The 16323-nt window shown below is 41.8% G+C and overlaps 2 protein-coding genes across 6 annotated transcripts in view; one reads left to right on the top strand and one right to left on the bottom strand.

Annotated features, from left to right (window-relative positions):
- LOC132402257 (cytochrome P450 2C39-like) overlaps nt 1–16323 on the top strand; it is a 120161-nt gene that overhangs the window by 98861 nt on the left and 4977 nt on the right. The window contains exons 6-8 of one of the 4 annotated variants that reach the window (XM_059985053.1): nt 2822–2998; nt 5088–5222; nt 7934–8744. In XM_059985053.1, the coding sequence (XP_059841036.1) occupies nt 2822–2998; nt 5088–5222; nt 7934–7969 (348 nt within the window). In that variant the 3' untranslated portion in view covers nt 7970–8744. Of the gene's footprint in view, nt 1–2821; nt 2999–3090; nt 8745–16323 lie in introns of those variants that run through there. The other 3 variants (XM_059985052.1, XM_059985051.1, XM_059985054.1) reach the window with 3 other exon arrangements.
- LOC132402262 (cytochrome P450 2C23-like) overlaps nt 1–16323 on the bottom strand; it is a 219312-nt gene that overhangs the window by 80521 nt on the left and 122468 nt on the right. The window lies entirely within an intron of this gene.

A 16323-nucleotide genomic window follows, 5' to 3' on the forward strand; every position in this document is an offset into this window, starting at 1 on the left:
GCAATAAATATCAAGACGTGAGATGGAAAGTCCTTGAAAGTGAATCCTCAGATTGTGGGAACATTTTAATGGTGGGGCAAGTGAAGTTGAGTGAAGTTAACCCCTTTGTTTGAAGAGTCTGATGGTTGAGGGGCAATAACTATTCCTGAATCTGGTGGTGCGAGTCTTGAGGTTCTTGTACCTTCTTCCTGATGGCAGCAGTGAGGAGAGAGCATGTCCTAATCCTCAATCGTTAAAGTCAATAAAAGCCCAATGAAGACTAGATCTCAAACTGTGCTGTTAGCTGTTTAGTTGCCTGTGAGAGAGGTGTCGGAGTTGGTGTGCTTCACTGGAGGCAGTGTGGCATGGTGTCCAAGCTGGTGTCACACTGGTGTTGCTGCCACCTAGTGTTCACTGGGCAGAAGACAGGCTGGTATCATGTTTACCAGCAGACTGCTGTAATGTTGAACTCGAGGACTTGGACCATATTTTTCTGTGTGATTGTATTTTTCTGATTTCCAGCATCTGTGCTTGCTACTTTACATGTGGCTTTGCTGTGTGTGACTGTCACTACTGCGTTTTGCACCTTGGCCCCTGAGTAATGGGGTTTCATTTGGTGATACTCATGTACAGTTTGTTATGTACCCGTAGGGTTCATTTTTTCTGTGGACTGTCACTTTAAAATGCTGGGAAAATGAGACTGACTTTTGGACACTTTGATTTCTGCTGCCTGCAGAGTTGCTTCGTTACCATAGTGGAGAGAGGTGGAGTGATTTGATGCACAATGAACGTTATGGTTTCTCTGCAGCTTGTTTTGAACATACAAGGAGTCAAGATGGATTTGGTCAATGGAAGACACCAGTGAGTCGGTTGCTGGTTTAAACTTCCAGTAGCCCTAAGGGGTGAGTTGAAATTGATCCAGAGTATTGATAAATGACTCTCACAAGTTGCTACAACTGGAAGGAGTTTGCAGAGAGGAGAGGAAGGTTTGAAACAGAAGGAACCTAGTGACAAAGAGATCACTGTTTGGACTCTCTCTCCAAGTAGCCCGTGAGGGTGAGTTTGTTTCCATTCAGCTACGAAAGTGTGATTGTCACTTAGTTAATCCACAGGAGTGGGTTCTCTGCTGAGGGGAAAACCTTTGTGAATACCACGTGTGTGTTTACGCTTTGTCTGGGTGTGGTAGTTCACTGATGAAAGGCACCCCGTGGCAAATCACTGTTGGAATTATTTCGTATGTCATGGAACTGGATAAGTGGCTATCATGTTGTGTGTGATTGGGGTAACCGTGTGGAATCTACTGGTGTGTTGATCCTTGCCTGGGTGGTGGTTCCCTGGAAGAGGGTCCCCTTTGTGATCAGCTACTGTTGGTGATAATCCATACGTGGATTCTGTTTGAATATCCTGTGGCCACCACTTTGAGATGTCCCGTAGCTGAATTCAGGTTAGATAGCACTTGTGTTGAAAGGTTATTTGTTGAAGATCACTGTCGTAATACTTTGTGTGTGGAGTGGAACAACTTTGGAGATAAAACCTACTGCTGTTGTTATTTTGTATTGTTGTCATGGAATCTGTGGTATATTGATGTAATTGCCTTCTCACAACATTCGCCTTTGGATTACAAACATCTCGCATTAATTAACCTGTGCATTTGAACTAAATTTTCTTATATACCATCGTAAGACTGTATCACTTACTACCTGAGCTTGAATAAGTTTGGGAACTTTATTTACACCTATATATGCATAATACCATTAACACTTGATTTACCTGGTTTAAGTTACTATATGATGTCGTCACTAATAAAATAGTGTTTTGTTAACAGCAAAAGCAGTCTCCAGGTGTGTTCTGTTGTTGCTGATACTTTTACAGGGTTGCATGTACATAACGGGTTGAATGACATCTGAAATTGAAAAACTGCTAACAGCACCAGATATTTAATTACGATGCCACCATAATTACACCAACTCTGTCTTGGACGATTTCAAGCCTGCTGCAATAGGGTGAGTGTTGGGCTTGGCACTAGTAACTCCATCCCATAAAAATCACAGAGCTACAGAAACACCAGCAGGAACTCCAAAGACCTCATCCCTGGGAGACGAAGATGGGCTATGCCTGGGGACAACTTGAAAGACTGGCCCAGGATAGAGAACTTGGTGAGATGTTGTCAGGGACCTCTGCTCCGGTAGGAATGACGGGCTCAAGACGAAGGTAATAATGCCATGATATGTTTCGATGTATAATAGACTAAGTTAATTTCCTATCTCTATGTGGTTCTTCTACTGTTGCAGCCTCTGATCGACACTACGGTGTGTGTTTTTGGGCCAATTGAGCGATCTGGCACTTCATGCTCTGAGGGTGTACAGTGATGTTTCGAGCAAAGCTTGCGCCTCAAGGCCAAGAAGCCTGGAGATGTGACGCGAGCCTATAATTGACTCCATTTCTCACATATATATATGTCACTCCTTGTTTTTTTTTTGTTGCTATTTTCAGTGTCTGTGATGAGGGAGGCTTGCAGGTAATGAATAACACAGAACTCAATTGAACTGAGCTGAACTGAATATACCTGAACTCTGTAGATTTTGTGTTTTGTATTCTGTATCTTTCGCTCTTTTGCCACTTGTGCATTTCTCTTTTTTTGCACGTGGCTGTGGGTTTTAATATTTTTCTTTAAACGTATTTCATGGTTTTCTTTGTTTTGTGGCTGTCTGTGGGAAAATGAATCTCAGGGTTCGATCCTGCATACTTACTTTGATAATAAATATCCTTTGAACTTTTTGAACTGAGCATTTGGTATCCAGTACAGCACCATGTCAGTGAAAATGGTGTGTTTGTTTTGCAGTTGTACAACACCTTCCCGAGGATCATGGATTTCCTGCCTGGACCTCACCAAAAGTTCTTCCAAAATATCAAAAACTTGAGAAATTTTCTGGCCAGAACTATTCAAAGCCACAAAGAAACTGTCCAGAAAGACTCCCCCAGGGATTACATCGACTGCTTCCTCACGAAGATGGATGAGGTAATGGCAGCAAGTTTCTTCTCACATTCACTCATTTCCCACTGTCCTATCAAATATACTGAAGATAATAACTTTATTTTATTTTATTTTAGAGACATGGCGCAGAACAGGCCCTTCCAGCCCAGAGAGCTGCACCAACCAGCAGCCCATCTATTTATTCAGTTTAGTTACTTACTGCCCATTACACCGCTGGTGCTTAGGGCAGCAATGAAGGTCCTCCATCTCTGCCTGTCCTTGGTCATCTTCTCTATTGTGCCCCAGATGTGGTTAAGGGTCCTCATTTCTGCATCTACAGTACAACAACAAATTATCTTTCCTCCACCCTTCAGGGGCGCAATGAAGTGCTGTCTTGATGATGGCGTTGGCATATCTTCCCATCACGTGTCCAACCCATTTCCAACATTTTCACATGGTGATTGTAGCAGTATTGAAGCAGTAGGGTGTGGTTGGAGATTTTTCTTGGCCAGAAAATACGAAGGATCTTCCAGAAGGTCATGGTGTGGAATGACGAGGTCACTCTCTCTCAAACACCATCATTCTGACCCGCACAACACAGCTCTGGTACAACTTCACCTTGGTGTGGACACTGTACTTTGTTGATCCCCATACGTTGCTCAACCATAACCTAATCAGAGAACGATTTTCAATGACCAATTGACCTTTGGACTGTGTGGGTGACCAGAGTGACCGGAGGAAACCCATATGGTCATGGGGAGAATGTACAGACTTCTTGCAGGCAGCACTGGAATTGAACTCCGAACTCTGGAATGCCCTAAGCTGTAATAGTGTCACAATAACCACCACGCTACCATGGCATCTGATTTTTCTTAATTGGTAAATTAGATAGACTTTTAGATCAGACTTGAAAACCACAGAAATAGACCCTTCAGCCCACTACATCTATGTTGACCACTGTGCCAGTCTATACTAATCCCATTTACCTGCATTAATTCCATATCCCTCTATGTTCTGCTCAGTTAATTTTGCACAGAGATCATAATTATTGATTTATTGATTGATTTGAAATACAGCGAGAGTAGGCCTTTTGGCCCTTCAAGCTGCACCACCCAGCAATTCCCCAATTTAATCCTAGTTCAGTCACGGGACGAATTACATTGATCAAATAACCTATTAATCTTTGGGATGAGAGAGGAAGCTGGAGCACCCGGAGGAAACCAACATCGTCACAGGGAGAATATAGAAATTCCTTCCAGGCACCAGCTGGAATTGAACCCGCGTCGCTTCTACTCTAAACCATTGTACAATGCACTACACTACTGTGCTGCACCAAACACGGTTATCTTTTGCGATGAAAACTATGCAGCTGCTGGAAATCTAAACTATGAAATGGAAATGCCACAATTTCTCAGCCCATCATGTAGTGGCTGTAAAGAGAGAATCTGGCATTTTGTGTCAACAGTCCTTTGACACGGATGTTGCCGAGCCTCCAAAGAGCTTCCATGACTTTCTGTTTCTTTGGGAACTGGTATTGCAAACGTTTGTCTAGTATAGAGCACAGTAGCATTAGGGTAGCACCTCGGCGTAGTGGTTAGCACAACGCTTCACGGGACAGGTGACCCAGGTTCAATTCCCACCGCTGCCTGTCAGGAATTTATACGCTCTCTCTGTGGACTGTGGGAGGAAACCAGAGCACCTGGAGGAAACCAACACAGTCAGAGATGTTCCGATTTGTAGGTTCAGAGGCCATTGTAAATTGTCCCGTGATAAGGCATTGCAGGTCGGCGCAGCTTGAAGGACCAGAAGGACCGATTCTGTGCTGAATCTTAATAAATTAAAAAAAAATGAGGGGCCAGGAAGGCATGAATTGAATTAAAGTTGAAAAGCGTCTGAAGGCTGTTAAAATGTTCTCCTTCCCCTCCCTCGCCCCCTTCCATTTCAGCCTTGATGAAGGATCTCAGGTTGAAACAATGTCAGCTGCTCACTAACCCCCATAGACGCTGAGTTTGTGTGTGTGTGTGTGTGAGTGTGTGTGTGTGTGTGTGTGTGTGTGTTGCTCATCATTTCTAGCATCTGCAAAATCCCATCTGTTTAAAACGTGGATTTTTGTTTGCCTTGATTCGGGACAAAGATGAGCTTAACTCCGAATTCTTTCACGAGAACTTGTTGGTGTCGACAGAGAGCTTGTTTCTGGCTGGAACTGAAACAACCAGTACAACCCTGTGCTGGGCTCTTCAAATCCTGGCAAAGTATCCGGAAGTTCAAGGTGAGCTTTAATTCAATTCAAATCAAATCTAGCATCAAGGTCCAAGACACAGTACCAATGGTCACACACAGCACAAAGCACTCACAAGATAGCAGACACAAATGGTATCATAATCACACAATAAGAGAATCAAAAACTCACTCCATCAATCTCCAGTTGATTTCAATGGAGCCCGTCTCCTGTGAGCAAACACGGTGGGGGGAGCTGGCTCCAGCCTGGACACTGCACCACACCGTCCCTGGAGGAGTGCACTGGCCCCAAAGCAACCACCCCCGTCCCCAGGTGAAACTGCAGCTTGAGGCCCAGTCCTCGCATATAAAATACAACAAGCCCATATAGAATATCAGTAAAAATACAACCAAACAAACTATGCATGTATAGTTCCGACTCTTCAGTCCATTGAAATCTTCCGTCGACCATAAAAGAGCTTGTCTTCAATTCAAAATCAGAATCAGGTTTATTATCAACAGCATATGTTGAGAAATCTATCAACTTTGCAGTAGCAGTGCAATGCAATACTTAATAATAGAAACAATTGAATTACAGTAAATATATATTAAATAGTTAAATTAAATAAATAGTGCATAAAGTAGTGAGGTAGTGTTCATGAGTTCAGTGTCCATTCAGAAATCAGATGGCAGAGGGGAAGACAATAGACAATAGACAATAGGTGCAGAAGTAGACCATTCGGCCCCTCGAGCCTGCACCGCCACTTTGAGATCATGGCTGATCAATTACTATCAATACCCGGTTCCTGCCTTGTCCCCATATCCCTTGATTCCCCTATCCATAAGATACCTATCTAGCTCCATCTTGAAAGCATCCAGAGAATTGGCCTCCACTACCTTCCGAGGCAGTGCATTCCAGACCCCCACAACTCTCTGGGAGAAGAAGTTTTTCCTTAACTCTATCCTAAATGACCTACCCCTTATTCTCAAACCATGCCTTCTGGTACTGGACCCTCCCAGCATCTGGAACATATTTCCTGCCTCTATCTTGTCCAATCCCTTAATAATCTTATATGTTTCAATCAGATCCCCTCTCAATCTCCTTAATTCCAGTGTGTACAAGCCCAGTCTCTCTAACCTCTCTACGTAAGACAGTCCAGACATCCCAGGAATTAACCTTGTGAATCTACGCTGCACTTCCTCTACAGCCAGGATGTCCTTCCTTAACCCTGGAGACCAAAACTGTACACAATACTCCAGGTGTGGTCTCACCAGGGCTCTGTACAAATGCAAGAGGATTTCCTTGCTCTTGTACTCAATTCCCTTTGTAATAAAGGCCAACATTCCATTAGCCTTCTTCACTGCCTGCTGCACTTGCTCATTCACCTTCAGTGACTGATGAACAAGGACTCCGAGATCTCTTTGTATTTCTCTCTTACCTAACTCTACACCGTTCAGATAATAATCTGCCTTCCTGTTCTTACTCCCAAAGTGGATAACCTCACACTTATTCACATTAAACGTCATCTGCCAAGTATCTGCCCACCCACCCAGCCTATCCAAGTCACCCTGAATTCTCCTAACATCCTCATCACATGTCACACTGCCACCCAGCTTAGTATCATCAGCAAATTTGCTGATGTTATTCTCAATGCCTTCATCTACATCATTGGCGTAAATTGTAAACAGCTGTGTTCCCAACACCGAGCCCTGTGGCACCCCACTAGTCACCACCTGCCATTCCGAGAAGCTGTTCCTGAATCACTGAGAGTGTGCCTTTTAGCTCCTGTATCCTGTACCTCCTCTCTGATGGTAGCAATGAGAAAAGGGCATGTCCTGGGTAATGGGGGTTCTTAATGATGGATTCCACCTTCCTAAGGCACTGATGTTTGAAGATATCTTAGATACTATGGAGGCTAGTGCTCATGATGAAGCTGACTGAGTTTCCAACTCTGCAGCTTACTTCAATGGTGTGCAGTGCCCACACCCCGTACCAGATGGCAATACAGCCAGTTAGAATGGTATCTATGCTACCTCTGTAGAAATTGCTAAGTGTGTATCGATTACACAACCGTGTCAAAATCAAAGTTCAAAGTAGATTTTATTATCAGAGTACATAAATGTCACTGTGCACAGCTCTGAGATTCATTTTCTTGTGGACATCTTCAGCAAATCTACTGAATTGTAATTCCAACAGGATCAATAAAAGCTCAACCAGAGTGCAGAAGGCAACAAACTGTGCAAATGCAAATGTACATAAATAGCAATAAATAACGAAATAATGAGATAAAGAGTCATCTTCCGCCAGATCAATCATTGAGGTCTTGATTGGGTCACTGTTTTGAACCTCCCCCTTGACCTTACTGCCATGAGTGACCCTACTAGGAGGTAAAATCCAGACGCAATCGCTCTTGGGATTTGAGGCACTCTTAAGCCACCATAACATGCAGAGAAATGCATCATTTATGTCAAAACAAATCAGTGGGAATTATGCTGGGGGCAGTCCACAAGTGTTCTAATATGGACCTCATTGAAACCTGTTGAATGTGGAAAGGCCTCGATAGAGTGGCTGTAGAGAGGATGTTTCCTATGGTGGGAGAGTCTAAAACCAAAGGACACAGGCTCAGAATAGAGAGTTGTCCTTTTAGAGTTGGAATCAGATTTAAAATCACCGGAATATGTTGTGAAATTAAATAACATTATGGCATCAGTACAATTGTTACATGTCAACATTGCTTGGATTAACCATAAACATCATTTTAGGTGCGCCTGGATGAGGAGGTGGATGGCGTCATATAACAAATGAGCGTAGGCTTTTCTATTCAATTGGGGAGATTTCTGAAAATTTCTGTGGTTAAGCGATGCAATGGACTGTGAGTTACCAGAAAGAGAGGGAGTTGAGTTGAGTTGAGTTAGTTGAAGATTTCACTACAGCAGTGGGCATTCCCAATATTTTTCTGTGTCCAGAAGATTGTGATAATTTGCAGCACACAGCGCATTTTGGATACGTGACTGTCACTTTGTATGACCCACACTCGGATTTCTGGAGTATTCAGTGGCGACCACTTTTTGTTAATCCATACATGGATTCGGGTGTGTTACATGACGACCACTTGTGTTAAGTGATATTCCGTGACCTTCACCTTGTGATATGCCTACGTGGATTTTGGAACTTAGGCGTCACTTTGTTATCCCTGTGTGGACTCCAGTATTTAAGTGACCACCACTCGACTTCTGGAATTTTCTGTGACTGTCACCTCATTATCCCTGCATGGATCCATTGTGTCATGTGATGTTCACCAGTCCTCTGGAATTTTCCATGATCGTCACCTTGTGTCACCTTGGTGTGAATTTATGAACGCTTCCTGACAGACACCTGTACCTGTTCCTGTGGATTCTGGAACCTTCTGGATTGCCATCCTAGGACTCCGTTTGAGTAAGACTTGAGAAGATCTGTTTCCAGACCTCCACAGTTTGTGAGCTAAGATGCATTGCACTGTTAATTTTTGGTTAAGGGAGCAATTGTTTAAATGGCTATATTTTGGGTAGGTATTGAAAATATATTTGTTTAACATTAAAATCTGTGTCCGTGGTCCATGGCTGCTGGTACGTAACATAATTTGGGGGCTTGTCTGGGATATGCCTATATTGGAGCTTATAGGTTGATTGATAATTGATTTGATTGATATCTCCTTTTTTGATTGACTTGTGTGTGGAAACCAGCAGCAATAGACATTGATCAATTATTGGCATTGTCAACCCCTGCAGAATTACAAAAAGCCAAAAAGACAGAGTTGTTGGCAATTGCCAGTAAGTTAAAACTTACGGAAAAGCAGGCTATGAGAAAGGCAGAGATTCAGAGGTAGTTGAGCACTACATAGATGAGGATATGTTTGCAGACGAGGTGTTAGATCTGTCTCCTGAATGTAGACCAGCTGACGCTGAGTTCCAGTTACAGCTGGAAAAACTAAAGATAGAGAAATTTAAATTAGAAGCTGAGGAAAGAGAAAGACAAAGACAGTTTGAGGAAAGAGAAAGACAAATGCAGCTTGAGTTAAGAGAAGTTAAAGTTAGGGAATCAAATTTCTGGCTTTAATAATGGATTTGTTGTCAGTCCGGAAGTTATATTGGTCCCTCCATTTGATAAGGCTGAAGTTGATAAATACTTTCAGCATTTTATGAAAGTTGCTCAGAGCCTTAAGTGGCCAAAAGTGTATTGGCCTCTCATGTTGCAGAGTGTAAATAAAGGTAAGGCTCAGCAGGCTTATTCTGCCCTATGAGTTGCAGATGCAGCTGACTATGAGACAGTAAAACAGGCTGTGAAAGCCTATGAGCTTGTTCCAGAGGCCTATAGGCAAAAGTTTAGGAATTTGAGAAAATCTGTGAGCCAGACTCATATGGAATTTGCTTATGAGAAGTCTGTGTATTTTGAAAGATGGTGCACATCTAAAAATGTGAATGATGACAACAAATTGGATGAGTTTATTTTAATTGAAGAGTTCAAGAGATGCATTCATAATGATACAAAGACATATTTAGATGAGAAAGATGCTGCCAATTTGCAAGAAGCTGTTAAGTTAGCAGATGAGTTTGCTCTAACCCACAAGTCTAAGTTTGCCCCAAATAAGACCTTCCAGAAGAATAGTATGGATAATCAGGGTAAACCAGAAGTCAAAGCTGAGAATAGTGACAAAGGTAAAGATGAAGGAAAGCAACCAAAGGAGAAACATTCTGGTCCTATTTGTCACCATTGCAAGAAACCTAGTTATGTTATGTCTTCATCCTGAGGAAGAAGAAGGAAAAGGAGGCAGTTCCAGATGCCTGTGTTCAACACTTTGAAATTCCTGTGAACCCACAGGGTTCCGGACATTCTGATGAAGCTCTGTCAAGGTTGAGACATCTGACCTAGTTAGGAAAGAATTCGTTCCTTTTGTGTCAGAGGGATCGGTTTCAGAGAATGAAGAGTCACCCCCTGTGCCAGTGAAAATTCTTCAAGATACTGGGGCTTCTCAGTCACTCTTGTTGGACAATGTTCTAGAGATTTGTGATGAGACTGCCACTGGTGAAGTGAATCTTATTCAACGTATTGGGGGTGACATTGTCTCTGTACCTCTGCACAAGGTAATTTTGAAGTCAGACTTAGTTTCAGGACTTGTTAAGATAGGACTACAACCCAGTTTACCAGTGAAAGGTCTTTCTTTGTTGTTAGGGAATGATCTAGTAGGTGGCAGAGTTGTCCCTGCAGTGCAGTTGATGACTAAACCAATCACTGATGATCCAAAGATGGATTCTAGTGTTTATCCATCCTGCGCAGTAATTCGAGCTATGGCCAAGAAGTTTGCCAATGCAGATGGTCTTGTGCAGAATGGCTCTGCTACCCATGATAGCCCAAAACAGGACTCAGGTTTTGATGACCTGTCAGTGACTTTCCTTCCTTCACTGTTTGACCAGGATCCTTGTATCAGGTCTGGCTAGGAAGATTTGTCTCTGTCCAGGAAGGAGTTTATAGTGGAACAGACCAGAGACCCTGAGATTGCTCTCATTGGGGGATAGAGCTCTCTCAGGTGATGATATTGAGAAAGTGCCAGTTGGGTATATTTCAAGGATGGGGTGTCAATGAGAAAGTGGAGACCACCTGATATCCTGGCAAGTGAGGAATGGGCAATTGATCACCAGGTTGTAGTTCCTAAGGTCTATAGGAATGAGATTTTAACCTTGGTCCCTAGTATGCTCTTGGGTGGCCATCTTGGTGTGAATAAAACTGTGGATAAGGTTTTGAAACAATTCTTCTGGCCTGGTTTGAGGAAAGATGTTGTGACATTTTGCCAAACTTGTCACACTTGTCAGGTTGTGGGTAAACCTAATCAGGTCACCCCAATGGCTCCACTACAGCCTATTTCTGCATTTGGTGAATCCTTTTCTAAAGGTATTGTGGATTGTGTTAGCCCATTGCCAAAGACTAGAGCTGGCCTTCAGTTTTTGCTAACCATTTTACGTACAGCATCTAGATTTCCAGAAGCAATACCTCTCAGGAAAATCAAAGCTCCAACTGTGTTGAAGGCACTCATAAACCTTTCCATCCTATTTGGTTTGCCAAAAGAAATCCAGTCTGATCAAGGAAGTAATTTTATATCAGGGTTATTCCAGCAGGTAGTTTACGAATTGGGAGCCAAACAAATTACGTCTTCTGCGTACCATCCAGAATCCCAAGGGGCCTTAGGAAGATTCCATTCGATCCTCCAAACCTATGATTAGGACATTCTGTTTTCAAAATGAGAAGGATTAGGATGAGGGAGTTCAGTTGCTTGTATTTGCAGTAAGGGAGTCTGTACAAGAGTCCCCAGGCTTTAGCCCCTTTGAGCTTGTGTTTGGGCACCAGGTTCAAAGTCCTTTGGCATTGTTAAGGGAGCAATGGACCAACCCAAAGACCTGCATATAAATTTGTCGGACTATGTTTTAAAATTCAAGGACAGATTGCAGAGGGCTTGCAACCTTGCTAGGGAGAATTTTAAATCTGCTCAGAGTAAAATGAAGACCTGGTATGATCAGAGAGCCAGAGCTAGGACATTTAAGCCAGAAGATAAGGTGCTTGTTCTTTTCCCTGTGCAGATAAATCCTCTGCAGGCCAGATTCCATGGTCCCTATGAAATTGTGTCTAAGGTCAATGATGTGGATTATGTTGTCAAAACTGCAGATAGAAGGAGACCAAAACAACTCTGTCACATTAAGCCGTACAATGAAATGCCAACTGCGGTTATACTCACTGCTGTGAATTGGGATGGATCTGGGCTCTCTGAGATTTTCTGGATGATCTTTCTGAGGCCCACCTTAAACCAAACATTGTTCCAGCTAGATTGCCAAATTCCACTATTTTACAAAACCTTGATTAAAAAAAAAACTGGCTCGTTTACAACCAGAGCAGCAGCAGCAAATGAAGCAGTTGCTCATGTAATTTCAGGATTTGTACGCTAATGTTCCAAAAAGAAAAACATGGCCTCACGTGATGTTGGTGATGCCAAGCCTATAAAACAGCATCCGTATCACATAAATGTTGAAAAATGTAAACTTGCTGATCAAGAAATTGAGTATATGATGGAAAATGGTATCATTAGGTGTTCTACTTTAGATTGGAGCTCATCTTGTGTCATGGTACCTAAACCAGATGGTAGAATCAGGTTTTGCACTGATTACAGAAAGGTGAATGCTTTAACAAAAACGAATGCTTATCCAATCCCTGGAGTAGATGATTGTGTAGACAAGATCAGATAAGCTAAGTTTCTTACAAAAATCGATCTGTTAAAAGGGTATTGGTGTGCTCCATTAACAGATAAAGGTAGAGAAATTTCTGCATTTGTAACACCTTCTGAGTTGTATGAATGCTATATTCTGCCATTTGGAATGAAAAATGCACCGGGAACATTTCAGAGAATGATTAATTCTGTAATTCAAGGGTTAGAACACACAGATGCCTATATTGATGACTTGGTCACAGGAAATGAAACCTGGGAAGCCCATGTCTCTGCAGTGGAAAAGCTGTTTGATAGGCTTTCAAAGGCCAACCTTACAGTTAAGAGCGAATTTGGCCATGCCACTGTGACCTATCTTGGTTATGTTGTAGGGCAGAGCAGGTTGACTCCTGTTCAGGCAAAGGTTCAGGCTATCTCTGAGTTTCCCATTCCAACTGGTAAGAAGGCTCTTAGAAGATTTCTGGGAATTGTCGAATCTTATCGTGAGTTCTGTAAGAATATTGCTGATACTGCCCTTCCATTGACTAACTCCTGAAGAAGGGTGAGAAATTTGTTTGAGCAGAGCCTTGCCAGAAGGAATTTGACAAATTGAAGGCCATCTTGCGTCATCAACCTGTGCTCATGTCACCTGACTTTGCAAAGCCATTTTCCATAGCAGGGGATGCCAATGATGAGGCTGCAGGAGTGGTGTTATTACGAAGAGGTGATCATGATGATATTGACCATCCTGTGGCTTCCATTTCAAAGAAATTCAATAAGCATCAAAAGAAATTATTCCACAATAGAGAAGGAATTATTGTCACTTGTTTTGGCTTTGCAGCATTTTTGATGTTTATGTCTGTACAGCTCAGAAACCACTTATAACCATATAACAATTACAGCACGGAAACAGGTCATCTTGGCCTTCTAGTCTGTGCCGAACGCTAACTCTCACCTAGTCCCACTGACCCGCACTCAGCCCATAACCCTCCATTCCTTTTCTGTCCATATACCTATCCAATTTTACTTTAAGTGAAGTTACCGAACCTGCCTCTACCACTTCTACTGGAAGCTCATTCTACACAGCTACCACTGTCTGAGTAAAGAGGTTCCCCCTCATGTTACCCTTAAACTTTTGTCCCCTAAGTCTCAAATCATGTCCTCTTGTTTGAATCTCCCCTACTCTCAATAGAAAAAGCCTATCCACGTCAACTCTATCTATCCCCCTCATAATTTTAAATACCTTTATCAAGTCCCCCCCCCCCCCAACCTTCTCTGCTCCAAAGAATAAAGACCTAACATGTTTAATCTTTCCCTGTAACTTAGGTGCTGAAACCCAGATAACATTCTAGTAAATCTTCTCTGTACTCTCTCTATTTTGTTGACATCTTTCCTATAATTCGGTGACCAGAACTGTACACAATACTCCAAATTCGGCCTTATCAATGCCTTGTACAATTTTAACATTACATCCCAACTCCTATACTCAATGCTCTGATTTATAAAGGCCAGCTTACCAAAAGCTTTCTTCACCACCCTATCCACATGAGATTCCACCTTCAGGGAACTATGCACCATTATTCCTAGATCACTCTGTTCTACTGCATTCTTCAATGCCCTACCATTTACCATGTATGTCCTATTTGGATTATTCCTACCAAAATGTAGCACCTCACACTTATCAGCATTAAACTCCATCTGCCATCGCTCAGCCCACTCTTCTAACTGGTCTAAATCTTTCTGCAAACTTTGAAAACCTACTTCATTATCCACAACACCACCTACCTTAGTATCATCTGCATTTTACTAATCCAATTTATCACCCCATCATCCAGATTATTAATGTATATGACAAACAACATTGGACCCAGTACAGATCCCTGATGCACACCACTAGTCACTGGCCTCCAACCTGACAAACAGTTATCCCCCACCACTCTCTGGCATCTCCCATCCAGCCACTGTTGAATCCATTTTACCACTTCAATATTAATACCTAACGATTGAACCTTCCTAACGAACCTTCTGTGTGGGACGTTGTCAAAGGCCTTACTGAAGTCCATATAGGCAACATCCACTACTTTACCCTAGTCAACTTTCCTTGTAACCTCTTCAAAAAAGTCAATAAGATTTGTCAAGCATGACCTTCCATGCACAAATCCATGTTGACTGTTCCTAATCAGATCCTGTCTATCCAGATAATTATATATACCATCTTTAAGAATACTTTCCATTAATTTACCCACCATTGACATCAAACTGACAGGCCTATAATTGTTAGGTTTACTCTTAGAACCCTTTTTAAACAATGGAACCACATGAGCAATACGCCAATCCTCCAGCACCATCCCCGTTTCTAATGACATTTGAAATATTTCTGTCAGAACCCCGGCTATTTCTACACTAACCTCCCTCAAGGTCCTAGGGAATATCCTGTCAGAATCTGGAGATTTATCCACTTTTATATTCCTTAAAAGTGCCAGTACTTCCTCCTCTTTAATTGTCATAGTTTCCATAACTTCCCTACTTGTTTCCCTTACCTTACACAATTCAATATCCTTCTCCTTAGTGAATACTGAAGAAAAGAAATTGTTCAAAATCTCCCCCATCTCTTTCGGCTCCACACTTAGCTGTCCACTCTGATTCTCTAAGGGACCAATTTTATCCCCTACTATCCTTTCGCTATTAATATAACTGTAGAAATCCTTTGGATTTATTTTCACCTTACTTGCCAAAGCAACCTCATATCTTCTTTTAGCTTTTCTAATTTCTTTCTTAAAATTCTTCTTACATTCTTTATATTCCTCAAGCACCTCATTTACTCCAAGCTGCCTATAGTCATTATAGATGTCTCTCTTTTTCCAAACCAAGTTTCCAATATCCCTCGAAAACCATGGCCCTCTCAAACTTTTAACCTTTTCTTTCAACCTAACAGGAACATAAAGACTCTGTACCCTCAAAATTTCACCTTTATATGTCTGCCATTTCTCTATTACATCCTTCCCATAAAACTAATTGTCCCAATCCACTTGTTGTATATACAGATCATAATCCACTGGTGTTATTGAGTGTTAAGATGAAAACAAAAAAGGAGGTTGTTGAATTGGAGTTGGATTTTACAATAGTATGCTATCATGATAACTTATATTAAAGGCAGAGATAATATAATTGCAGATTGTCTTTCTAGGTGTTGAGCTTGAAATGTACTTTTGATAATGAAGTGAGATGATTATTGTACATAATATCTTGTATTGCCTCTTGAATATGTTGAGTTACTTGGAAAATATTGGGATTGAATGGAATCTGACATTTATATATACCTCTGCAGTATGTTATATTGTTCTGTAGTGTGATATATGGTGATTATATATGTATTTTTTCACATGTTGTAATTTGTAGCTAAAATTTTGCTCTTACAGATCAAAATTTCCCTTCTTGGGGGGAGGTGTTACATGTCAATGTTGCTTGGATTAACTGTAAGCGTCATTTTAGGTGCGCCAAGACAAGGCGGTGGATGGCGTCATATAACAAAGGAATGTAGGCTTTTCTATTCAATTGGGGAGGTTTCTGAAAATTTCTGCAGGTAGGCAATGCAACGGGCTGTGAGTTCCCAGCGAGAAAGTGAGTTGAGTTGAGTTAGTTGAAGAGTTCACTACAGCAGCGAGCGTTCCCAATATTTTTCCATGTCCAGAAGATTGTGATAATTTGTAGCACACCATGCATATTGGATACGTGACTGTCACTTTGTATGATCCATACTCGGATTTCTGGAGTATTCTGTGGCGACCACTTTTTGTTAATCCATACATGGATTTGGGTGTGTTTTGTGGCGACCACTTGTGTTAGGGAATATTCCATGACCATCACCTTGTGATATCCCTATGTGGAATTTGGAACTTGTCTGTATTTTGGGTAGGTATTGAAATT

The sequence above is a fragment of the Hypanus sabinus genome, chromosome 11 (genome assembly GCF_030144855.1).
Source record: "Hypanus sabinus isolate sHypSab1 chromosome 11, sHypSab1.hap1, whole genome shotgun sequence".
NCBI classification, from domain to species: domain Eukaryota; kingdom Metazoa; phylum Chordata; class Chondrichthyes; order Myliobatiformes; family Dasyatidae; genus Hypanus; species Hypanus sabinus.